General features: G+C 37.3%; 1 protein-coding gene across 3 annotated transcripts in view; it reads left to right on the forward strand.

Moving 5' to 3' along the window:
• The first annotated feature begins 2,419 nt into the window (after positions 1-2,419).
• LOC106642090 (sortilin-related receptor) overlaps positions 2,420-26,653 on the forward strand; it is a 55,437-nt gene continuing 31,203 nt past the window's right edge. For all 3 annotated transcript variants that reach the window (XM_014356733.2, XM_023390304.2, XM_023390305.2), the window contains exon 1: positions 2,420-3,352. In XM_014356733.2, the coding sequence (XP_014212219.2) occupies positions 3,083-3,352 (270 nt within the window). In that variant the 5' untranslated portion in view covers positions 2,420-3,082. The remainder of the gene's footprint in view (positions 3,353-26,653) is intronic.

The following is a 26,653-nucleotide window of genomic DNA, read 5'->3' on the forward strand; positions in this document are numbered from 1 at the left end:
GTGAGTATCAGTGCACAAACATATTTACGATGATTTTGCGCTAAAAAAACTATTAAAGTAATATCTCCCGTGTTTTATTTTTAGTATGGAAAACAAGGGAAACCAGTTTTGAAAAAATTAACTATTCCAATAATTAGCCACACGAAATGTCAAATCTTCTATCCGGAAATGACTAATAACATGTTCTGTGCTGGATACTTGAGGTATTCAGATGATTCTTGTAGAGGTGATTCTGGTGGTCCTGCCGTTACTGTAAAAGGCGGCCACTATTACCTTGCGGGAATCATTTCGTTTGGGGTGTTTTGTGGGATGCAGTCTGGTTACGTTACCAATGATAGCTTACCAATATATTATCCCGGTGTTTACGTTAAAGTTCGTAACTACATTCCGTGGATAAAATCAGTGACTAACCTTGTCATATGACATGCGTATACCAGTTATTGATGAACGAGGCAGTGATGGCTAAAATAACGAGAAATCGTGTGAGTATCGGTGTGGATTCGCAGCGAACAATTAAATAGGATTAGACAATATAGTTGCACTTACCGGAGGCGGAGAAAGGCACCTACTATGCCAAAAAAAATATATTTCCATCAAATCGTCATTACAGTTCGATTGTCTATTTTAGCATTTGACGCGATTAATTTACAGATTTATCAGAGCAATCATCGTGATAATCTTGTGATCAAAAAATGTGTACGTTTTTGTCATATCATAAAACGCTTTTGTAAATATTTTTTGTCACCTTGTACTATATTTTTGTTGTACATCGTTTGTACTAAGAATTTAATAAAAGAATGTGATTATTGAATTTTCTGGTAAAATGATTTCATCCAAATGATACCTATAGTTTAAGTATACTTAACAAATTTTCTTGTTGATAAAAGAAATGTCACTAAATCAACGACACTTTACTCTGAAAGTAATGTTGATCAATTGTTAAAAAAGTTATATACATCAATGATTATCTTATAAATTTATTTCGTTGTTACAATTAATTAATTTTTAAATATCTATCGTATTAAACCGTATGAATATCTATATTTTTGGAGGTCGACTTTTAGGTAAAAAATAGATTGTAAACTTGCCGCAAACAGCACAAACCACGTCCACTTATTATTATCTATTTATAAGATTAGTTGCGGCTGGTTTATAATTGATTAATGGGCTATAATTTAAAAAGTAATAATTATTTGGATCAGCGCCATCTAGCGGTCTTTGTTTTTTGACCAAAAGTGGCTCCTAAAATTCTCAATCAGAGCAATTAGGATTAGAGCTATTTAACCAATTATAAGCCAGCCGCAACTCATGATAAAGTTATAAAATCAAAAAATAACGATACATGTGTTTTTGGCGGCAACTTTACAATCTATTTTATGCTCGAAAATTTATCTTCAAAGGTATAAACACATAGGAGGTCGATTTTTTGGTAGAAAATAGATTGTTTACTTGCCGCCAAAAACACATGTATTCTTATTTTTTGATTTTATAACTTCATCATGAGTTGCGGCTGGTTTATAATTGATTAAATAGCTCTAATCTTAATTGCTCTGATTGAGAATTTTAGGAGCCACTTTTGGCTAAAAAACAAAGACCGCTAGATGGCGCTGATCCAATGATTATTACTTTTTAAATTATAGCCATTTAATCAATTATAAACCAGCCGCAACTGATCTTATAGACAGATAATAATAAGTGGACGTGGTTTGTGCTGTTTGCGGCAAGTTTAAAATCTATTTTTTACCCAAAAGCCGACCTCCCAAAATACAGATATTCATATGGTTTAATAAAATCGACCATATGGCATTACTTAGTAGTAATTTCTTTAATTACTACACATAACTTCACGTACATCTTACACCGTGCTCTCTCTACCAGAATGATAAAATCAGAGGCTGTAAAGTTACGTAGGTCGTGGTGGTAACGCCGCTTGGGGTGTTTTCCGCTTTTCCGCAATCGTCGTCACCAGCAAGTAATTTAAATTTGCGCTCTACGTTACCGTCAGGTCGGTAAGTCAACTACCTTGAATTAATCTGGCGCTCTGTTCCGTAATCTGGCCAGTTAAAACAGCAGACGACGTGAAAGTCGAGAAAAAAGTGAAGATTTCATCGCTGTTGACTGTCGACTGCTATTTTAACTGGCCAGATTACGGAACAGAGTGCCAGTTTAGTTCAAGGTAGTTGACTTACCGACCTGACGGTAACGTAGAGCGCAACCTTAAATTACTTGCTGGTGACGATTGCGGAAAACACCCCTCTTTTATCGCAGCGCAGGCTTACTGGATTTCGCCGAACCATACCGACACTTGCCGAGTCAAAGCGAGAGAGACTTAACTATGCGGCCCTGATGCGGCTCTCTCGTTTTTCAGCGATCTGCGTCTACGGTGGCTCGTATACCTATCTCTTAGATGCTAGAAAACTCGGACCTCGGGCTCGGAGAGATCGGAGCAGCGGGTTAGTGTTCGAGCGCGTCGCTCCGCGCCACCAACCTTTTTTTTTCGGAGCAAGAGTAATAAAACAAGGGATACAAAATAACAATCAGGCAGTCGGTCAGTTCACTTGGAGGTTGACTGGGGCGCATCCGAAAACATTAATTGTCGTGCGGCAGTATATAAGCGGCTCCTCCCCCGTGCGTAAAAAAAAGGGAGCGAGGGCTGCGGTGTGCGTGTCCAGCGTTTGGTTTGTTTTTGTACATGATCGCAATAAATAACCCTCGAGAGCTGCGATAGATCAGCTGGCTGCAAAGGGAGGAAGTGTTGTTGTTGCACGATATTATTATACCTATAACACAACGTGCCCCGAACAAGTACAACAAATGAGAGCAAAATAATAATAATATAAGGGAACAGAGAGTCGAGGAGTGCAAGTGCGGCAGCAAGTGTGCGCGCTTTGTTTGATCGTCGTCTCGGTATACGATAACTAGCGGTGGTCGTCGTCGTGTATGTAGGGCCGTCGGTTCCGACGATTGCACCAGCTCGAAGAAAAAAAGCGTCGGCCGGTCCAACGCGCCAAGACTGAGACCGAGTGCAACTGCGCCCGCGAGAGCAGAAGATACTCCTCTCGGACGAAGCGACCGCGGCAAAATGGCGCCCGCCAGCCGGAGCATCCTCCTGGCGGGCTGCTGCGTCGTCTTCCTGGTGACGGCGCTCCGTGCACCCGTTGAGGTGGCGGCCCAACGATACGGTGACCCCGCCGGCCACCTGCACGTAGCACCCGACCCGGCCGCGACCCACCGTCAGCCGAGATCCATCCTCGTTGAGCGGCATCCCCACGACGGCGAGGAGGCGAGCATCGACAGGAAAAAAAGGGATGCCCCGCTGCCCAACGTCAACAATCCCAATATCACGGCCAAGGTATTTTTATTGTTGTCGTTGTTGCAATATATAAGTACACGCTTGTGTGTTTTTATTCTTCGTCTCTTTTAGGGTTACCTATACACGCCGCCCAACGTTGCTTGTATCATACGTACCTACATATTCTCTGAGTCTTCTTCCCTTCTTCGCACAAACCAACTTCTCCCATCCCATCCTACTTACATGCTTGCTGGGGTTCTTCTTTTTCTTCTTCTCGTTTTCTTTTTTTCCATCTTTCTTTGTCTCGCTCTCTTTCTCCCCCTGCGCGCATGTGAATTGGTGCGTCTGTGTACGTGTGGGATGCTGCGTACGAGAAAGAGTCCTGCGACGCAAAAGAGAGATAGGTAATACCTATGCTGTTTACGTTTTGAAAGCCGAGAGGTGTCTTTTTAGTTGGGGGAGGGGGAGCTCTCCCGAATGGACCACGGGATGCGACCGAGTTTTCTCTTTTCTCCCTTTCCCCCATCTACGATGACGGGGGATTCGGAAAAATTTTCGAAGCAGCGTTCGAAAACCATTTGTTTCGTTTGTCTCGTACGCTATAGCTCAAACAAAAAAACAAAGCAATGGCACCAACCAATTTTTTCTTATTTGGCTCGCAACGCTTTCAAGGACTCTTTTGTCAGGTGGTCTCGTTGAACTACTATTTTTGCGCGTTTGTTGCGAGAAAACCTGCGTGGGACTGGGTGAGTGTGTGTCGATGGCCTCGGGCGGTTTTGCGGATAAACGTTTGAGCCGAGCACTCGCTCGTTATGGTTTTTTTTTTTTCCCCCACTTACGCGTCGTTGAATTTTCTTTGTGCCGGTCAGAGCTTCGTTTTATAAGACTGATTGTTTTGGGCCATGTTCTTTTATTGATGGCAGTACCCGATACGAAAGTTTCGTTGTTTCCAATTCGTCAATTGATCGGATAGTCTTCAGTCAAGTATATTGAAATGAAATAGAATAATTTGCGAAATATGTATCGTCTGTTGAAATATATTTGAATTGAAACAACACGATAAAAACGAAAGTATCTCTTTCGTTAATGCGAATCAGTCTTTGGGGGCGTGTGTCAGAAAAAAAATAAAAAAAAAGCTTATCGGCTGCAATGATGGACATGAAACATCATTTTAGCTCTTTTTTTCTGAAGCATCTTTCATAAGGGGATCGTGTGTGTGTGTGTGGTGTGCGTTGAAGAGTTGCTTGCTTGTGACGTATATGTATATTCATACGATGTGTATACGTATCGAGTGCGGTGATAATACCATTGTTATTGTGATTCATGTAATTCGAGATAGGAAAACTCGTTTTATTCGCTCTAAAGAGTTTTTTGTCCATTCGAGTTTCCTCGTGTGGCTGTAGATAACAAAAAGTTGGGCAAACTTGATGTATTTTTGCTCGATACTCTTTGTTTTTCTACTGTAAATCAAATAAATTGATTAACGGATGAAGAAAGAAGCTGCTGATAAGTGTTATGCACATTTTTTTTTTTGTTTTACGTTGCATCAATGAAGGAAAATTAAGAGTGATGACTTTGTGGTGTACGTTACTACTCGCGTTACTATCTAATCTCGACAAAGGGCGTTGGTTTGTAACTTTCATTATCTACACGAAGAACATAAAAAACAAAAAATATGGCAAAATTGATACTATCTCAACTTTACTGTAAAAATGACTGTACATTTCTTTTTCCTGTATGATGTATATTTATTTAACATCACTACTGTCGACGCGCTTTTTCCCGTTAAACATTATTTCGCACTAAAGATTTTCAATACAATTTTCCGGGCAACGAACTACGTAATAAATTGATCGGGTAAAACTTACGATATTCAATTTTGAAAACAACGATCGCGAGCATCATTTCGGTTATTAGTATCACTTAATCAGCGCTTCTGCCGCTACTAATGCTACGCGACTTCAATAAAGAAAGACCATTCACTTTTTTTATATTTGCTCGCAAATCAAACGTCGACCGATTACACACGCAAATAGCCTATTTACATTCCATCCACATACGCAATATATCTCCCTTTCACTTTGTGTGCTGTATGCTGCTGTTCAAGCTGTACATGTGTGTGATGATGCGCATTTACATTCTGCTAGCGCGCGTCGCACACGGAATCTCTTGTCGTGTTCTTCCGTAAAATTGAAAAAATCCTCCCTATATATAGGTAACGTGCTCTCTCCCTCTCTAAAAAAAACTGCTTTTGCCGAGGTCATCGATTCAAAGTCAGTGACCTGCTTTTCCAATCTCAAGAGGGCCTTGTTTTTTTTTTGTCACTCAAGTGTTTATGCCTTCAATTTGTCTTTCAATAAAATAAAAAATGTTAACCAGCTGTCAAAATGATTCGATTGAGCAATTTTATCTGAAATGATAGCTGAGCAAATACAAATATTTCAGAGTTTTAAGTAAAGACCAATAATTGAATGGTCGCCTTTAAAAAAAAAAAAAATTTCGGCTTAAAATTACACTGTGTATTTATAAGAACATTGACATGCTGTTATGTGTATTAATAAGGTCAAGAAAAATTCTAACTGTATTTTTTTTTTTTTCTTACACATACATATTTACGAAAATAATAATGTTATGTTTGATCTTTTCCGGGTGAACATTGATTGAATTAAAATGTTTTGCTAAATTAATTTTTGGTATAATTTATGTTGAAAGATTTCTGAAAATATTACGAAACGCCTATACCAAGAAGCTATTAATTCGATAAAATTATTCCCCTTTCTCTGTTAGCTTATAATTAATCGAAGTGTATTATGTATGTACACACGCATGGACCATAATACGCCACGTGCTTCCTGTGATCTCGGAATTTCCGTAGTATAATAAACACACACACATATCAGGTTGGGGACCTTTTTTTTACTATTCGTTTGCCTATACAACACATACGTCAACACAATTTACATATGAGACTCTTTGCGCGGTTGTGACGTACAGTATCTTCAAAATATTTCAGCGTACGATGTAATGTATCTATAAGTATACAAACTTGTGCTTTGCAATTCGAGTACTAGTATACCTTATAACTATGCACGAGCTACACATCCACATGTGTAGGTACGCATATTGTGGTAGTGCGTTATAAACACGCTTTGCGAAGATGGCGCCTATGCTAATGATACGGAGACACACACGTCGTTTCGTCGATACCTATATATTATTATAATACTCGGCTCTCTTTGTTTGCGCGCAGTTTTCCTCTTATCTGTCGCCCCTTCATCCAAGATTATTATGCGCCTTCTTCTTTGTTCGTTTCTCTTTTGTGTGCTACGTTTTGCGAGTAATTAACATTTTGCGTGCGCTAAATATATATTGATAAAATTATGGGCAAAAATACACCGCTGATTATGTTTAGCGCCTTCGTAGTTAAACGTGCGAATTTTCGAGAATTTCGTGGCATAAGTTTGTATCAGTTTATTCGTTGTCTCATTGGTCGTTAAAAAGCGTTTGTTTGTTTGTTTGGATTCAATGTCAGACGGGTGATAGCGAAACGAAAATAACGTCGTCTAAGAGATTTTTACTTTTTTTGCTCGGTAATGTTTACTACTTGGAACGATAATTTTTATCCTCATCGTTTTTACCTGGCGGTGTAAATAGTTTGCGGAAAATTTCAAAATTGCCTAGAAAACAAAATATGGACATCGCATGAAGAATGGTTTTTTGCTTTTTCCAATTTTTTGGAAGGATCAATTATTTTAGTTTTTGTTCTGCGGTATTTTGCATTTATTAAATCTAAATTTAGAGTTACATGTGATTTTATACTTTTGTACAAAAACAAATAGAAATTTGTTAGAATGATTTCAGTGATTCACTCGTGATGTGTTGGAGACATTATTCAAGTGATTAAATTTGATTGAAAAAGCTGATTCATATATATGCGCATGGAGCCGCCGCAAAAAAATACTTGCGGAACAAAAGAGCGTTATTTACAATAAAAATATTTTCGTTATTAAATTTTTATTTTTATGCCAAGTCTCGAGTTATACATTACATTACTGAAGATACTTTTTAATTTGGCTTTAATTAAAAAACCAACTCTTTATAATTTGTGTGGAAAAAATTACACACTCCATTGTTATTATTTCCCATACAATACATAGATTGGTCAATATTGTTCTAAAAGAAGAAAAATAGGCTTTGAAAATAGTTTTCGCTAAGAAGAATGTTTGAATTTCTTGTTTATATAAATTCTTTTAAAAATTATGATACACTCATTTTATCATTATAAAAATATAACACATCAAATTTTAAAAAAGGCCCAACTTGATAGTTTTCAAGATATTAAATTAGAAAAGTTTTCGACAGTACGTGTAATATTTTCATTTGTAATTTTTTCTCTCTCAATTTAGTTTTTACGTGTGTACGTCAGACTAAAAATTTATTCACACATTTTGTACGAGTATATACACGTGCATTTAATAGTATTTAAATCTTTTTTGAGATTTAGCCTCTACAGTGAAAATTTTTTTTTGTAACGTTACTACCGATCTTTCTCTCTCAAAATTTCGAAGGTGTTCCTAGTTAGTACTGTGTATATGTTAGACAATAATTCGTAAAAGTAAGGCCAACTTTATGGGATTTATTGTTCTCTATGCATGACGAACAGTATATATTATTTCAAGTCAAGGTTTGTGTGGCCATTTTAATAGGGTTCCGTGTATTCAGCGTAGCGCCAAATACCCATGTAAACTCCAATAAAAATTGTTTGGAACCCAACAATATATATTGATACAGTTACTACATGGAAAAAAATATAGATGCGATCCAATCATCTCGTGCGGCTACTACTTTTTCACACAACATCGGCTCTCCCGCTTTCGTTTTCCTTTGCTCGTAAGTATACCTGAAGCCTAAAGCGACGTAAAGTACTCGGCAGCAGCAGCACTGTATCTACAAAGATACAAGTGTATATACCTATTCGGTGTGGGAGCGCGTACTTAATTTCTCTGCCTCTTTATTTTTTCTTTCTCTTTCTTCCCGAGATAATTCGCCCAACTACTGAGAGAGAGAGCGTAGAGGGTTGCCCGTTCGCTGTACCTTTTCATTAGGGGGGGGGGGGATTATCGATTTTTGGGGGGAGCGAGCCGATTGCGACGTGCAGCTCTCTTGATGTATATTATGTGCTCCGCGGTGCGACTGCTTTTACGTTATTGCACTCCGGCTTCGCATGTATGGTTGTATTTGTACACCTACTCTCTGATGCAAGAGCACGCGCTCGATTTTCCTCGCTAGCGAGCTGTTGGAGAGAAAAAAAAATTATTATTTTTACTGTATTCTGTGTACCTACACAAGTACATTCGATGAAAGGGGCTGTTACCGTGTGACTTTTTTTGTGTTAACACTTGATGAAGATTTTGCACGAATGGATGAGATGCAAAGCGTCAATCTATCCTTTTTTTTTATATATTATTTGATAAAGAAAAAAAAAAATCTTACGTAATTTAAACTTCTGTATTCATTTAATTAATTTCACTGATAGTCATACAATATTAATTTTAGATATGCGCGCATGTTTCATTCTCTTTACGTAAAACAACTAGCTATTTGTTTATTATTATTATTATGATTTTTGTTTTTGTTGTTACACTTTTTATAACATTACATCGTAAGTATTAGGTAAGTACGTTATGAAATTACCCATACCTCTTTTATTCTTCTCATCTTCATCGACGAACTACTCCTGTTTGTTATTATTATTATTATTATTATTATTATTGTTATTATTATTAATAAATGTTAATGAAATAAATCAGTTTTCAATATGGAGAGGCTATATCAACATGGTAAAATATTGACCAAAATTTTTCAATGTAACAATGTATTCTCCAGTTTTGCCTTTTGTTTACCATAATTAAATATACATTGAAAAGAAGATTTTTGTGAAGTTTGATATTATTGTTATTATTATTATCATTATTATTATTATTATTATTATTATTATTATTATTGTCATCCGTACAGTAATGCTGTAAAAATTACTTCTAATTATAATTAAAAAAATTTTTAGTGATAAATTATACGTATAATATGTCAGTGATAACCAACCCTCCATCGTGAAAGAGTGAAAATATTAAGTTACGAGCGTTTGTGTTATCTTATTTTTGACGCAATGATTATCTGGAGACAAAACAACGTGAAAACAACAATCCTAAAGTTGATGCTGTAATCACATTAGAAATATTACGACACGAATATATTCAGTGTATCGTCGCCAACTCATGAAAATATGGAATAAAAAGCATCATTTTCGTACAATAATCGGTCGTGAGTCGATCATTTCGTTCGACCGGTATGAAGATTTTATCGATTCTCAATCATACGACAAAAGTACAGATAACATGTAAGTAGACATCTGACGTGTGAACTTTAATAATAGTACTTATCCCCAATTTTCGTGTCACCTGGCTGCTGTCATTGCCAATACGGTAAAGCAACGTAAAATTGCCTGTATACGATTCAATAATGTCATGTGTACCTACAAATTTATACGGTATAACGTACACACGTTAGGATTGTCAACAGATCGCGATCGTATTTTCGACGAGTAACGCTTTGTTCCACAGTTCGGAGCTGTCGCAATTATGATTATTAATGCATACATAAATATATACCCTCGTGCACACATGCTGTCGGCGCGACAATATTGTGTTTGGCTGCGCCTGTCCGTCCGTATCCCCTGTGTTGGCGTTGGCTATACTTTTACCCTGTACGCACATTACACGCAATCTGCATACAACATAAGTAAAATAATCCTCGAAGACATCGATGTAGACGAGTCGATGGATCGACGTATAGTTGGAGACTTAGAACGACGCTTGTGCAAATTTAATAACCGTTTTACGAAGAAACTTGATTTAAAAAAAAAATTTGTAAGTGGTCCTTAATATTTATAAAAAAAAAAAAAAAATTGTGACCACAACGATGGAAAAAAGCGAGGAAAAAAGTGTGTAAAAAAGTGTGTAAAAAGCACCTACAAAAAATTATTCATTTCTATGGGCTTATCAGATCACAGACTTGAACATGATAACTTTTTAAAAAATCCATATAAATTTTCAGACTTTCGCGTAAAACAGTTGTTCTCTCCCACATGCAAAGCGCAAGAAAAATGTTCTCGCATATTAAGTATAATAATAAACTAATTCTTGCACCTGAACCGCCGTCCCACGCAAAGTACGGGTTAAGTAACATATTATATTTTAGCTGAAAACAAGTCATTCATCCTAACTTCTCTACTTCGTCTTTCGCGGCCTCGAGTGAAAATCTCCTCCCTCCCCCATACGCAGATACGCTTCCTCGTATTCATTCTCCCATACGTAGACAAGCATCGCTATAACAACACATACATGGCTCATATATGTATACATGGCTATCATTACGAGCGCGATTCGGGTCAGTCAGTGCAGAGACAGGGCAAGTAAGTGTGCTAGGCGTGTAGCAAGGTATAGTATATGTACCTACTCCTCTTTCCTTTCGCTGTTCTTCCTCGTCCAGTTTAATTAGCCTCGTCGTTTCTCTACTCACTCGCTCCGTAACTATACAATGACATGTACTTACACTTTTTTTTTTTTTTTTTTTTTTTTTTCGTTTCATCATTTATACGTACATACAATCATGCATTCGCTTGGTGGATAATGAGGAATGAATCCGTATATATACTACAGACCCGCGCCTCGTTTCGTTCCCTCTTGGTTGTTCTTCCCTTGCGCGGAAAGATACCTATAGTCGTGAATTAAACACCACATGGCTACAAGCGAGGCTGTACAAGTCGAACGGAAAAAGGGGGAGAATCAACTATACCCGATGGATCGACGCTGAGAAAGAGGAGATGAAAATCGGCGAGGGGCTGTGCATTTATACCCGTAATTTTCTGCATTACGAGAAATAGGCAGTTGAAAGGAATGTAGTTGTTGGAGAAAAATTCATCAGCTTTTGTTTTTTCACTCAAAAAAATCATCCATTGAATGTTGTCCGTTACAAATCACAAGGATATTTCCTAAAAGCGTATCGCACACTCAATTACTGTGATTACAAAAGTAGTATAAAAACGTATACAAATAAATAAAAACTGCTTAGCAACAACTATCTTCAGATCGTGAAATCTGTAAAGTGGTTCTTGTTTCTTTAATCAAGTTCACGACTACAAACATTTTTTATCAAAACAAAACAACCAAAATTAACATAATGCTAACTTTAAGAAACTGTTTCATCTCTTCGGAGTCATTCATCAGCACGATCAAGGTATTCTGCAATTCAGGAGTATCAATTTTCATCTAGAAAAAGAAGTATCAGAGAACTTTAGTGGCATATAAATATTTTAATTAATGATCAGTGATTATTACGAAAATAATTAAATAATTGTAGTATGATTGTCTGTCAAATCATGCATGTATTAGATGAACTGAATGCATAAAAATGATGGTTCTTCCTCGAGTAGAAATTTTTATGTTTTACCGAAATGAGAATGTCATGTATAATACATTATAAGGCCATCATCACATGTAACAGCGCAATGTATAAAATATTTTTATGCTTGCAGATCACAAAGATTTTAATTCAAGGGCTATCTTGTGTACAAATATACAAATAAAGCTGTTTTTCTTCTTATGGACCAAATAATCAAGTATATAATCACTTTCATACGCAGCACAAGACAAACTTGACTTTTTATGCTAATAATTATTTTTACCCCGTCAAATAGTAATGTAATGCGTCCAACTACTTTTATTTTTAAATAAAAGCCACTGTGTACTGATAATGCCTGAAAACGATCTCGGTGATCCTTTTTAAAATGTACAATTAAATAATATTAAATGTTTTGTTCAGAGATTTTTTTAAAGTCAAAAAAATGTACCTAGTTAATTATTAAGCACGTGGTATAGATTGAAAAAAAAAATTGCAAAAATTTGGGTGCGCACGACCGCGCTTGAGCCAGGTATTAGCTGACCTGTCATCCCTAGTAGTTGTTATTACAATCTTCTAACACCCTAGTGGGAGGCTCCTGGCTCAGTTTCCCTATCCTACTTTCTATCTGACCCTACAACCCCTCAATGTGCTACTTATGATTCTACCTTAGATCTAGGATTAACTCTACCTTATTTCTATTTTTCTTATTCTATCTTACACCTATTTTTTTATTCTACGTTATTTCTAATTATTATTCTAATTATTCTACCTTAAGATCTACTCTTATTGTTCTACCTTACATCTAGTCTTACTACTCTACCTTAAATCTACGATTTTTAATTCTACATTAAAATCTATTTGCTTACTGACTAAGGCTTATAGATTAATTAATTTCTACCCAACACCGCTTAAAAACTACGTCGAAGGTTGGGTCTCGAACCCGGACCTCCTGGCAACTCAATATCTGATAGCTAAAGCTTTTATACGCACTTAACCACGCAGCTACTGAGCTCTTAATGCCAGGCTTGTTTAATAGTACATTTCAATCATTAGTTTGGTATAGATAACAAAATGCCTGTAAGTGAGATACTTGTGTATGTGTTAATTGCTTGGCGTATCGGTAAGTATATCTATATGCCCGACCAACTTGACTGTAATCGGTTATACAGATATACTGATATCATGCGAGGCCCACATAGTTATCAAATTTCTCGTTGGAGAGCGTCGTTTTTGCAACGCGATTGAGGCCCAGCTGACACATAATGATGTGCAAACGTAGCCGTGGGTGTTTGCTTAAAATAATTACAACGCATCATTTTATAATATTGTATCACGCTGGAAGAAAAGTGGCAACAAAAAGCCAACGCGATGTTAAAAGCGTCGCATTTTAGATGATAAGTTTTATCTTCTACGCCCCCTTGCGTGAGAAAAACAAAGCGTCTACGTGAGTAACATTGAAGGTAATGTGCAGCTGAATAAAATTAAAAGCGTATGACGTGCGCTATTGAATGACAAATGAGCGGATATTTCGTATTTATTTGTTAAAGAAAATGAATCTTTGATCTCCAACTGAAAATTTACCAAAAACTGGCGCCTCACGTGTTTTATTGGTATAGCAAGTGCATTTGTCGGTCAGCTGGATCCCTCCGTGTGTTGAGTATACCTATACGTATATAATTATTATTATATATTATCATAACAACTCGCCGCGACGCTGCGCTGGTATATAGATATACAAAACTCGATGGAAATCTGACCGACCGACTGAAAAATTCTAATGATACTAATTACCAGATCAGATTATGTTCATCACTAATTATTTTTCCACACTATAGATGGCTCGAAAATCGGTGCCGGTCGTTACGCTCGATCGCTAAGGGAAAATGAATTCCGAGCTCTGTACGTTGGAAAATTTGAATGCAAAGGTGTCGGTGTTTTCTCTCTGCTTTGAGAGATCAGGTCACATAGGTGGAGAGATTAATACATGTCTATGATATAATCCACGAAAAGTATTATACCGTTTTTGTCCCCCATTTTGAGGCGCACCTTCGAAATAGGATAGGGTTCATTTTACACGTTATTCCATGTACTGTGAGGAAAAAACACGGGTCTCAGTGAGGGTGGGACACCCTTTTTCCGCGATTTACATGCCATTATATCCATCTAACTGCGTACACACGTAACAATGTTTTTTTGTTTTATTTTTCACTGTAAATATGTGTCTACTCACTATTGACCAATGATAAAACAGACTCATCATAAAAAAAAAAAAAAAAAAAAAAAAAGAGGGAAAGAGTCACCCACTTACCCCTTGAGTAACTCTCGCATTCATCGAGCCTTGGACGAGCTTGTACACATAATTATCTGCAATAAAGTCAATTCGCCGACGAATCGCATTCAAGGCAGTGCACACTCCCTTTTCTTCGGTCCATCGGCTCTTTCACAACGACAGAGAGAGAGAGAGAGAGAGAGCCAAAGTCAGCAGCATCATCGCACACAAAGATAAAAGCTCTCGCAATAAGAGCTTGCGATGCCCACTCTCTCTCTGATATGCTGCTGTTAGCTATAGTATATATATATATGATATAAGCGAGCGGGAGGTCGATAACCGCCCGCGCACACGCGCCTGCACGAAACGCGAACCCTGCAAACATGTATATTAAAGTAAATGGGCGTGTTCATACTCCTCCTATATACATATTATACACGTATAGTCTACGTGTGTGTATATATATATATATATATATTATACAACGGCATCGGTGCTTCTGCTCTCCTCGAGTGCAGCAACCCCTCCTGCGTAAATCTCGGTCCTGGTCGTGTATATATACATAATATATATATATATGTATGTATACCCATCATTCTCCTCCTACCTCCCTGCGGCTTTTGGTCCTTCCCCCAAAGTTTTTTTTTTCCTTCCAACAACGCCGGAAAAGCTGAAAGGCGCATGCATACGCACCGTACGGATTTGACTTTTTCTTTCTTTCTCTCTCTCTCTTTTCCTACGTAGATGTGTATATGTATATATATATGCGGACGGTGCAGTGCCTCGGGCCCTCTTCTTTCCCTGACCTCCGCTCGGGTCATCCATATACTTTTTCGCTCGCTTTTTCGTACAGTGTATTTATACTTATACTTACTCGACGCGCCACAGCATCTTTGCTCCCCCTCGTCCACGGTGCGCTCTCTCTTTTTTTTTTTTTTTTTTTTTTTTTTTTTGCTTCCCTTTAGCTATATATATAGTCGAGTCTTACACAGGAGCAGCTTCTTTTGTCCTTCCGTAATATTAATATGATGGACGTATCTTTTTTTTTTTTTTTTTTTTCATTTCGCACTGCAGTCGTCTGCACTTTTCAAGCTCTGGGGGCGTGGGAGCCTCCCTGCCTTGTTTGTTTCCCTTTTACGTATACACCCGATGGACGCACGTGTATTTTTTTTTCTTCATTCCGCGCTACGGCTGGCAATTTTGCCCCAATGTCTACATAGTTGTTTTAGCAGTGAAAGTTTTCGGAGTTTCCGTATAGTCGTATGCCTGTACAGCTTGAGCTATGCACGCGTGTCTCGTGTGTGGGCTTGCGACTATGAGTGTGCGTGGGGGTTGCTCAAGCATATGTATACTTATATAAAGACTAGCAGCCCCCCGTCTCGGCTTCGCCCGAGACTTACTAAATAAAACACCGTAGTGTGTTGACACGTAATGTGAAACATTTTTAGTTAGAAAATTTTACACATATTCCCGATACATCTCAGAACAAAAATCTTCTTATTAAAAACATATTTTTTCGGAATCCATATAGTTTATTTGGTCAAATAATAAGGTGTACAAATTCAAAAAAATAATTATGCTGAAAAGTACCGGGCGTTCTTTATGCCATAAAATAATCGATGGCTATAAGAAGTTGTTGATTTGGTTTCTTCTGTGTAATTCACGAAAAGGGCTATTTTTTAAAGCTGTTAAGATTTAAAACCCCCAAAAAATTTATATTAAAAAAAAATTGTTTTTTCTCATATCTCACAATTTTATTACCAGAGCAACAAAGTCCTGGACCTTAAACCCAACATTTTTATTGCCACAAAAACACAAATACATTTTCTACTCATTAAAAAATCTGAAGTAGGATCTTTAAGGATTTCAGAGATTGCTGTGAGGGTACAATGAAAAGCTGATCTCTCACGTAATGGACTCTTAAGTTGACGATTTTGACGCTGCTGTTTCAATCTCGATAAATTTTCTGCGTCAGTTTCTTGACGCCTTAAATTGTATTCATTAGGTACATTTGAGATTTTCTTTCCAATATACCCTTTTGCGACTATTGGTATGCTTACGACTTTTATGACCCCTAAAGGCTATTTTCATTCAACTTTGTTAATTTTAATACATTTGTTGGCAAGGTAGTTCGACGTCCGATGGCCCTAAAAAAGACCGGTGAGCTTCTTAAGTTAACTCTTTTTTGACTGCAGTTAACAGCAATTGTGACTGCCTGGATACCTCAGGGTGATCTTCTCTGGCTTACTGTTGAAGACCCAGACTGATTGGGAGAAAAATTACAAAGTCCGAAGCTTTGGGGCTAGTTGTAGTGCTCTTTCCCAACGTCTCTCGGTATAACGTCAAAGACGTTGGTGTCTAAAGCACCTTTTTTATTTTGCAGATTTAGTTGTTTTGGTGATCTTAGATGGGGAGATTGGTTAGTGATACTTGTCCAGTGGAGGCTGTCCCGTTGGCTCAAGTTTTTTTTTCCTTCATAGCTGTTATAGGTTTGCCCAGCGCAGACCTTGGAGAGGATCAGTGATTCCTGGTTGAATGCTTAGAGTCGAGAGGGTAATATAGGGTCGTCGGTCACCGGGTTTTCCAGCCTTGCGAAGAACAACTCCGCAGGTGACGTCTGCTAGTGAATAGCTGACTTGGTTTAATAGTGCCCGTCTTTAGTTAATATAGTCTTTTAGTTGACGAATCGCTTCCGGAAATGGTAATAAAAATGTATTTGTTGGCAAGGTAGTTTACACTAAGGTGGCCCCTAAAAAGAACCGATGAAATTGATGGTTAAGTAGGGAACGTAAATACTTATAATGGCCCTAAAAAGCGCCAGTGGTGAAACTTCCAGGCTATTCTTTATTATTATTCCTGATGATAAAGAGCTGGCTACGGGTAGCTTGATTCTTACCCTGGGAGTCTCGATGTACGGAGACTGTGATGGAGGGAGGTACGCCGCTGACCAAAGAATATCTCGTCTCGGGTCGTTCCCCGGATAACCAACTGCTCAATTGCTCATCTTTAGACGGGAACATGTGGGTAAGCGCGTTGGGGACGCGACTACCAAGAAGGTAGCCGTTGTGGCTTCCCGTGCCCATCAGAGCTGTTTTTCCTTGCTTACATTTGTAGCCACAAATTCTTTAACTACACCAGGTGGGATGGTGGGACTGCCACACAACTCTGAAGAGTTGGTGCAGATTGTGCTCTGGCTAGATATGTCTCCTGGTATTCTGGCAGAGACGGCATCGGTTGGAATTAATTCATTTTTCTTTGATCGCACTCGTCGAGATTCAGGGTGAAGGGACACTTGGGTTCCTTCCCCCTTAGAGAAGAGTGTCGTCCGTAACCGGGATACCCAGCTGCAGGACTATCCCCAGCATTCTCTGAACAGCTTGATGAGCTGCCGAAGTTCGACTATACAGCTAACGACACGCTCCGGCCTATTATAACCACACTTATTTAATTATGTTGCAGGTAGCTTCGATTTTATGTCGACGCCACCTAGCGGATTTTACTGAACTAAAGTGAAAAGCTGGCGTATTTTTGCAAAACTTTGAGCTCATTTATTGCTATTGTTATTAAATTTTTTAAGATAAAAACTATACTAAAACCATCTAGGAAGTATCATGAATCAGTGTGCAAAATTTCAGCAAAATCGGTTCAGTAGTTTTCGCGGTTAGCGATTACAACGGTTTTAGCGACTTTGCTTTATATATTAGTAAGACGGTAGTGCGTGCGAGAATTTTTTTTTTTTCTCGGTGCAGCGAGTCTTTCGTGCTTCGATTTGTCGCGGCGAGGATATACGAGACTTTTTTAAATTATTTCGATGAACGGTTAGTTTTTTTTTTTTTTTTTTTTTTTTTTTTTTCTTTAAAACTCTCCTGTTTCTTCGCGTAAATTGTACGACTCGTAGTATTTGTTTATTAAATTTATATGGGTTGCTTCAACGAATTGAAAAAATGTAGTGCATACAATTTTTAACTACAGAGAGAGAATTTTCCTTCACAGAAGAAAATATTATAAGACACAAAAGAGTACAATTAAGAGGTAACAATTATTATGGGGAGTATACTATTCAGGGCGTAAAGTAGGTTCTTTTTCTTACAATAACAAATTTAGTGAACAGCTGCGATGTTTTGAGACCTTACAGTGTACAATCAACTTTTAAATAACCATAACAAACTCGACTGTTTGCTTAATCTTGACCAAAGAATGGCATGGAGCGCGGTAAGAGACCGAAAGTTGTGCATAAAATCTAGTCTCGCAAGTTTATGTCGAAAAACGTTATTAAATGTCGAAGACACTTATTGTGGTATACATAAATGCGAGTCACGAAATAAAACAAAAAAACCTGCACTATATTTAAGCGCAACGAAGAGTTTGGCACATGGTTTCAATTTTGAGAAGATAATGTTCGTAGAAATGGAAAAAAAAAAAATTCCTCACTCCCCTATATCAGCAGATCTCTCGATATAATTTCTAGTCCACACAAAGTAAGTACAATAAGCCCACGCTTTTGAGGAAACCAAGGGGTCACTGATCTCGCGGTGATGTAGATAGCCGTATAAGAATAGTTGTCAGAACATACACGTATGAACGACGCGTGACTCGCGACCAATTGACAAAGTGTCAACAAGTGCTGATGCTGTATAGAAGTTCGTTTTGTACTGCCTTGCGTTTGTGTGCCCATAGTTTAGAAATAAGTTCAGTTTTTCTTTGGAGGGAGCTGTGGAGTTCTTTTCCCCGGCGCAGTTGAAATTTTCACTTTGGTTGATTAATTACAAAACCAAGTATGAATAATCCAAAAATCAGCCTCGCAATTTATTTCAATTCACACTTTTGTCGTCTCATTAAAAATTTAAAGTCAGGTTTTTTTAAATGGCTGCTTACACGCTCGTATAAATTTTTCAACAGACGACTAGTTGTGTACTTATTGAACGGTGTATAAAATTGTTCGGTAAAAAAAAAACATGGAAATTTGAAAATGCAGGTACTCTGTGAAATAAAAAAAATTGAGTTGACTCAACGGCATTTAAAATGAAGGAAGGCTTGTACTTTAAAATCCTAAGTATACTTTTTTAGGGAAAAAAAAAAAAAAACAAATGTCTTATACATCAAAACGTACTTTTATTGCTGTTATTATTTTTTTTTTTAAATACAGACGTAAATAACCATGTGGCCAATTCGATCATCTTTTGACCCATTTTAAATACACACAAGCTCTTTTCTTCACGTTCAACGAATTGGTATTTCTAGCCTGCGAAAAGGTGAAAAATCTCGGCCAGGCCACATCATTGGAAACCGCATCAAGGTATAATTGGCGCATTAGTCGTCGCGCTTGATAATTAAAAACTGTGGGGAAAAAAGGGGAACGAAAACTCTCATCCCAGTGCGGTCATGTATAATAGAGCTGCGCGTCTACAGGCTGACGGCTAGAGCGGTAAATAATTTCCAAAGCCGTGCGCTCTCACCACTGCATGCACCACAATATACATATTTATATATGTGTGTGCAATTCATTCCTCTGACCCTTGTATCGATTTTCTCGTTGTGCATGGAAATTAATTCAGTCGCACTGTGCGCATAAAGCACATTATATATGTATGTTGCGCGTGTGAACTATTGCACTGGCAAACTACTTATATCATCTATATATAAATGATATAATATATTTATGTTGTTGAAAAAAAAAAAAAACTAAATTTTCATTCGACGGCTTGGCTACCCGCAAACAAGAAAATCATTCATGGGGGAAAAAAGGCGACTTTGGTGATTTTTTGCTCGAACTTGTGATCAAAACACACGAGTTGCAAGATCAGCACTGACAGCGGTAAAAGTCTACTAAATTAAAAGTGTAAATTTTGTCCGAAACAAAAAAATTCCACCAATGCACGCGTAATTATGTTTTTCCACGTATAAACGTTACGGTAGACCCAAATGCAAGTATTAACAATGGTAAAAGTCCATTTAACAGACTGGCACTTGTGTATATGGGTATTAAAAATGTTTATTGCCCAAGAGAAATATTAAAGAGGACATGTGCCAAATGCGTGAAAGTCTTAGGTACAACAGAAGCGCGGAGAGAGACGCAAAGTGAGTAAAGTACGAAGAAAACATCAAAGATCAAAGTCGTACGTTACCTTGACTACTCTTACTCACTCACTCTCTCTCTCTCTCTTATTCTGAAGTATCTCTTGCCTGAGTTTAACCAACAAATATCTTGTTCGCGTACTGCGAAGTGCATCGACAGAAGCTGCAAGCTCATCGTTGATTTTCCCCGAACAAGTTTCCCTTCGTTGTGAATACACCCCCCCCCCCTCCATTCATCTAACTCTCCCCTCGTTCTCGCGGGGTTTGGATCATTTATGCTTAGCCAACAACGAAAACACCCGAAACTGCTGAATCTTTATTATTGAGGTGTATCGGACAACTTTTTGTTTTCCAGTGAATATATGCAATACCGTGCTCCTTTTTCCCTTGAATCCCTGGATAAGTAACGCGAAACCCCACGCCGCACATCATTCGTTCATCATTTCTCCTATAGTTTTTTTAATCACCAGTGTCTGCAAAGTTACAAAAGCTCCTTCTGGAGGGGGGGGGGGGTTCGTGAAATATTTTTAATAAACCGGCCTCGGTGCTTCGAAACGGTATAGTATACGGAAGAGTAAAAAATAATACCCAAGTATACGAAACAAAAGAAAAAGCGGGTGAGGGGAGGGGGGGTAAGCATTTTCCGTCCGCTGTAGGATTCGGCCAACGCGGGGCATCAAACAAGCAAACCGGAGAAACTTTCTTATCGCGAGTGCCATGCATTAATAACAAAGTTCCAGCTCGCCCTCGAACTTCCGGATAAAATTGAGTTTGCAAACTTTTTGGACACGCGCTCGCTCTATAGCCGTCGTCGCCGCGCTCCTGCGAGATTTTCAGGACAGAGTCGGGATTTTTATTTTCACTTAGCGCTGCCTCCCCCCCACTCCTCTTCCTCCTTTCCAGGCGTGCGTGCGCGGTAATTCATTTTTCCCGTCCCGTCTATTGAACTTCCCGGAAGTAAGTATATGTATACAGCCGCTAAGTGCTCTGGTGTATAGATGTAAACGGGTGTAGGGGAAAAAGAAAAGTTTTTTTTTTTTTTTTCGGGAATCACAAGCATGTGTCGTGGGTCGTTTGAATCCAATCCGACTCGACGCGTATTGTGTACAACATTGCGTTATTGTTTGGTAGGAAGCAACAGTATATATTATATAGGTGCATCTGTGTTATTTTTTGGATGCAGTTTGTTTCGTAGGTTTAGAAAATGAAAGTTTTTTCAAAATTTGTTACGCATTGTTTTTTTATGTTTTAAGTTTTTTCCCCCGATATACTTATGATGCAATATTAAACGAAAATTATGCAAAAAAAAAAAAAAAAAGTACGACACATTTTCAACGTTGCGAAGTGTTCATAACGTCATTATAAATTGTGCAAATTTTTCGTGTCGCGTATTTCATAAAGTATCTTTACCTATAAGTCTGGGTAAGTAGAGCAAAGTTAGCTAAAATAAACCAAAGATCAGCAAAAAAAAAAAAAAATATATATATATATATATATATATATACCATCCCCGTGCAGAGTCTCCGTTTTGGCTTTCGCAAATTTTCTCTATAATCCAGATATAAATAATAATGATTTTATTTTTGAGCCAAGTTCTCCTGGCCTTTTTTCCCCCGATGAACCGAGTTGACCTTTTTTATCCCGCAAAACTTGATAAATCCCTTTGCTGCGCCGAATAATAAATATTGTTCCCTGCTTCTTCTTAGTGACAATACCTATGCTAGCGTGACAACTTAACTACTTAATATACGTAATACATTGTGCTCCAAACAGTACGATTTTCTTTATTTTAGCACATGATTGAATAGTGAACATTCAAAAATTAACTACACGGATGTGTTGTACCAGCGCGCGTGATATTATTAAAAATGCATTCAATCAATATTTTCTCTTAATTAAAAATTACTAGGAGTGATAGGTCATTCTCGTTTTAGTGTCGTGTATTCGTCCACGTAATATAATAATATATAAATAGTTATATGAACGACGAGCCATTTTTGCATTAATTGTTGCGCTCTTAATTCAGGTCGAGTTTAAAAATAAAGCGCCGCGTCGCTATTGACGTAGTTTTGAGCTCCAACGTGTATTACGATGAACCATTATTATCGTTTCTGTTGCTAAGTAGCTTCGGCGAATATTGAATATTTGATGAATTGTTCATAATAATTGCAGGAAATCGTTTTAATAATTGATGGAGTGTAAAGTCTTTGAAAATTATTAAATATGATCAAAATTTTTTTTATTTTGCAGTACGTTAAATATTTAATTTTCAACAGAATCATCAGACCGTACTGATGAATGGTAATATTTCGTTAGTAACATACGCGTGCTCTAAAAATGAAAAAGTTTTTAAGATTAGTTATTCTGGTTTTATAGGTAATTTACAAAATATCACGGTAAAATATACTTAGTTCAATTATTGATATTTTACACGTGGTAACAACGGTCTTTGCGTACAACATGTATACTCGGAAAAATGCAAACATTGAATACTTCCTACTTGATTTACATCTTTATCATGAATGCTTATAAACTTTAAAACTTTCAGTACAACTGCCTACAAAATTTGTAAAACTAATTTTAGTCACACATTTTTGTACAACTGTATCTCATTGTTGTATAATAATGGAAAAATTCTGGTAAAGTTTTGAAAATAAAATTTTTCTTATCTGAGCATGAAACATTTCAACTTCAGCATCTGCAAAGGTGGGCTCAATTTTTTTACAAAAACAATGCCTTATAGAGCTAGAAGAATTACCAATTTTTTTTATTTATTGCTGTTTAAACAAGGGATTTCGCGTTAAGAAAAAAAACATCAGAAAAATATGTAACGGTACTTGAAACAAAAATCTTGTTGAGTGCTAGCTGCGATAACCATATCTAAAATTGCAAGCCGTGCATCAGCGCAAATTTCAACGATCGCAGCGGCATCGCGCGTCTAATGCTGAGTCAGTTTTGTAGCTTCCTTGCGCTCAGCGTGTAGCTTCCTTGGAAAATGAGTAAAAGCGAGAAACGTACGGGGGGACGCGAGGCTATTTACCACGTGTATAAGTAATTGCTCTTGACACTCGAGAGCTTCGGTTGTGCGTGTTTAACCTTAAGAAAGTCAGCCGAGACAACGGTAATATGATCGCATTGTCGATTTAAACGCCTATCTCGTAGTTACAGTCTCCGTACCCATGTATACTCTGTCGACTAATGTTAACGAGCATGTGTACGTAATTACGTACTTACTGCCGCGCTGTCATAATAGTCGGTTATCGACGGTGAATTTTTTTTTTTTTTTTTTAAGACAAATTAACAAAACGTAGTATTTTACCTTGTATATGTTCGTAAGAGCTTTCCTCGACCATCGACGCGTTTTCGTGTTATTGTTCAAACAGGACTATTTGTAATCGATTGAAAATAATTTTACAAGTACCGCATTTTATAATTCAAAACGCTCACATAAAAAAAACCAGTAAGTATAGCCACTGATCCAAGTGATAACCAAAGAATTGCGCTTGAGATTCGTGTAATATGTCGTGGTAAATATTAAAAAAAAAAGTTTTTTGAAGTTGACAGCCTTAGTTGCATTGTGAAAAAAAGGAAGTAAAGTTCGAAGGTTAAAAGTTTTTCATGATTTTTGTCTGAAAAAAATTCTAAAAGAAAATATTAACTATAGAAAGATAACTTAAGTTGAGGTTTGCGGGTCATACCTCATATTATGTAACATACTCTTTTTCATAAGGTTGGGACTGTAGCCTCCGTAAACCATAAAAATTTATTGGTTTTATTGCCTCTGGTGGTAAAGTCCTCGCATTTGAAATAAATTTTAGAACAGTGCGCAGCTGCACTTGAATTTCTCGTTGCTTCAACGCAAGTGAAATAATGTATTATGCCATTTGAAAGGCTTGAAATAGCTATTTATTTGAGCACAACAGCCATAAAGATACTCTAAAATTTTTTGAAACAGCTATCCTTGAAAAACCATCACAAACAACACTTACGTAGTTGGATAACTATGACTCATATTTCACTTCCTTTTGGTTACCATGAAAATAAATGTAGGTTTTTTTTTGCCTGATATGTAGATATTTTAAATAAATAATGTAATCCACGTTCAGATGCCACAAAGACGATCTACCCGATGGAATTTTTTTTTTTTTTTTTATGTTGTAACTTTGCAGCATTGGCGGATCATGGGATAATAGTGTGTGTGTGTGTGTGTGTTTGTGTATGCGCGCTCAACGGAAATTTTACATTTACAGGATAAGCAGGGATCACACCCTTGGAGTTTTCAGGGAAACGAGCCCGTAAATAATAGATTACGAGGGAAAGCTTTTTCTGTTATCTGACGACAAAGACACGCACACGGACACAAAAGTATACATTTAGCTCTATATGTGGTGCACGTTTACCGTCGGAATAACAAGCGTTTTCATTTTTCTCACTGTGAAAAAAATTCTACAATTTTTCCTCCCAGATTTTGCCGTTCGTGAGGATAAGGGAAATTTTTGTATGGCTTATCCATACCATTTCGAACAAAATTGCTGCGTCGTCCCAATAGTGTAATATAATATATAATCGGTACTTTTTCGATTACTACTTTTTTTAATGCCCAGTAGCAAAAAAGTAACAAATAAATGTTATAATATGGCAATAAATCGCAAAGGAGCCCATAGTCCGAGAAAGCTTGACAGGTGGTTTTATACCTTCTGCATCACATGAGTGTACTTGCCAAGGTAGTCAGCCGCACAATGATAATTCATCATCAGCTAAAACCGGAGCCGATGTACACAAGAGCCCGAGTCAATCATTATTATCATCGACACCTGATAAAGAACATCCATAACTTTTATCAGTATGTTCTAGCAAACATCGCCAACTAGATTGTTGCTTTGTAATAAAATTTCTGTATTGTTATGGGCAATTTTTTTCAGATGGAAAATACTAGGCCGCGTTGGTAAAAACTTTTTTTTATCTTGCTTCGAACTAAAGTACAATTTGGAAGAAAAAAAAAAGGTCGAGTGCCCGAGCCATTATCATCGCAGCATCTCGACCTCAACTTTCACCGGTATGCGTATACATGCTTTTTTTTCTATTTGATCTTGCTGAAAAAAAGAAAAAAAAAAAAGGAAATAAAAGAGTTTCAAAAGTGGAGCAAACACACTGAGGTCGATTGTTGCATCAGCCAAGAGGAAAAAAAGTGAAAAGAGCTACGGGCATTTCCGGACCATATCCGGTGGAATCGGGTCCATACCTTTGTCTACTTTTCACATTTAAATTTTCGATGGGTTTTTATGAGTTTCTTTGAAAACAGAACGAATGTTTATAGTCACGGTTTTCTTTGCCACTGGAGGGCCAAAGTTGCGCAATTATTTAAGAAAAAAGAAGGTTCTTATGTTTCGGATAAGTTATATGCAAGGTAACGAAAGTTACTATTTATTGAAAATTTTCATTCATTAGAAGAACTTTACGTTTATTTCAATAAATGTATCCACTGGAATTCGGAGGAATAAGTAAAATTAGCGTAAATATATATAAAGGTACAAGGGCATGTATTATATTACAAGCGTTTAAATTTAAACTACAGGTATTCAATTTACATACTTACAAAGTTATACAGAAGAATTAAAGTAACTTCGTCGTTTACTGCTAAAATATGTCTCTTGAAAATATATTTGTTTTAAATTTATATATTATTAATTAAGGTTCACAGATCCCTTTTCTCCCAATGGATTGTAGATTACAATCTAAAGCTTGCATTCTCATGAGATTATTTTTTTTTTTTTTGGTCATCAATAAAAAGATGTTGTTCTAAAGCATTTAATTTGGTTAAGCTTGAATGGATTGTTTTATAATCGAGACCAATGTAGCACCTCAAAAATTTAGCACGTAAATTTAGTGGCAATAATGATGAAAACTGGAAGAACATGCTCGTAAAAATTTGAAACAGCATAAGAAGAAAAAAAAAAAAATCCATTACAAAACCTGCAAAGTAAAATCGGTTCACCTAAACGGAATACACCGTCATCCCCGTACAAGCATTCCTGTCGCACAGTATAGTATGTCGGGGTGTTCAAACTCCCCGTTAGCGGAAGATCTCGTGAAATCGTCATTTCGGCCATTAGCATATAATATATACTTACAGCTCGCAATCATAAAGTTCAACGAGAACAATCATCTCCCCACTCGTTCGCAATACATTTGCGCAGGAAGCCGAGCTTTTCAAGATGACGATCATGATGGGCTCTTTCCGCTGGTGCTCTCTTCTCCCCTCCTCTATACATATACGATGCTATCGTCACCCTGCACCATCAACCAAGTTCCTCTGTACTCTTGTAACACTCATACGTGTATAGATGCGTTTGACACCGCTCACGCTGCATATTATCATCATCGGTAGAAACAGTGGTATTTATTTATACATCGAAGCGGAGTAGTTTGAAGAGGAGCAAAAGAAGAAGAAGGAAGGGGAACAACCTCTCTCTCTCTTTGCCCCCTTGCCTGCTCTTTTCACTTTATCTTACAACGACGTGCGTGTGTATAATATTATATGTAAAACGCCAAAACGA

Source organism: Copidosoma floridanum, unplaced genomic scaffold (genome assembly GCF_036245765.1).
Source record: "Copidosoma floridanum isolate Cflo_tuat_1 unplaced genomic scaffold, Cflo_Japanese_pri ptg000032l, whole genome shotgun sequence".
Lineage (NCBI taxonomy): Eukaryota > Metazoa > Arthropoda > Insecta > Hymenoptera > Encyrtidae > Copidosoma > Copidosoma floridanum.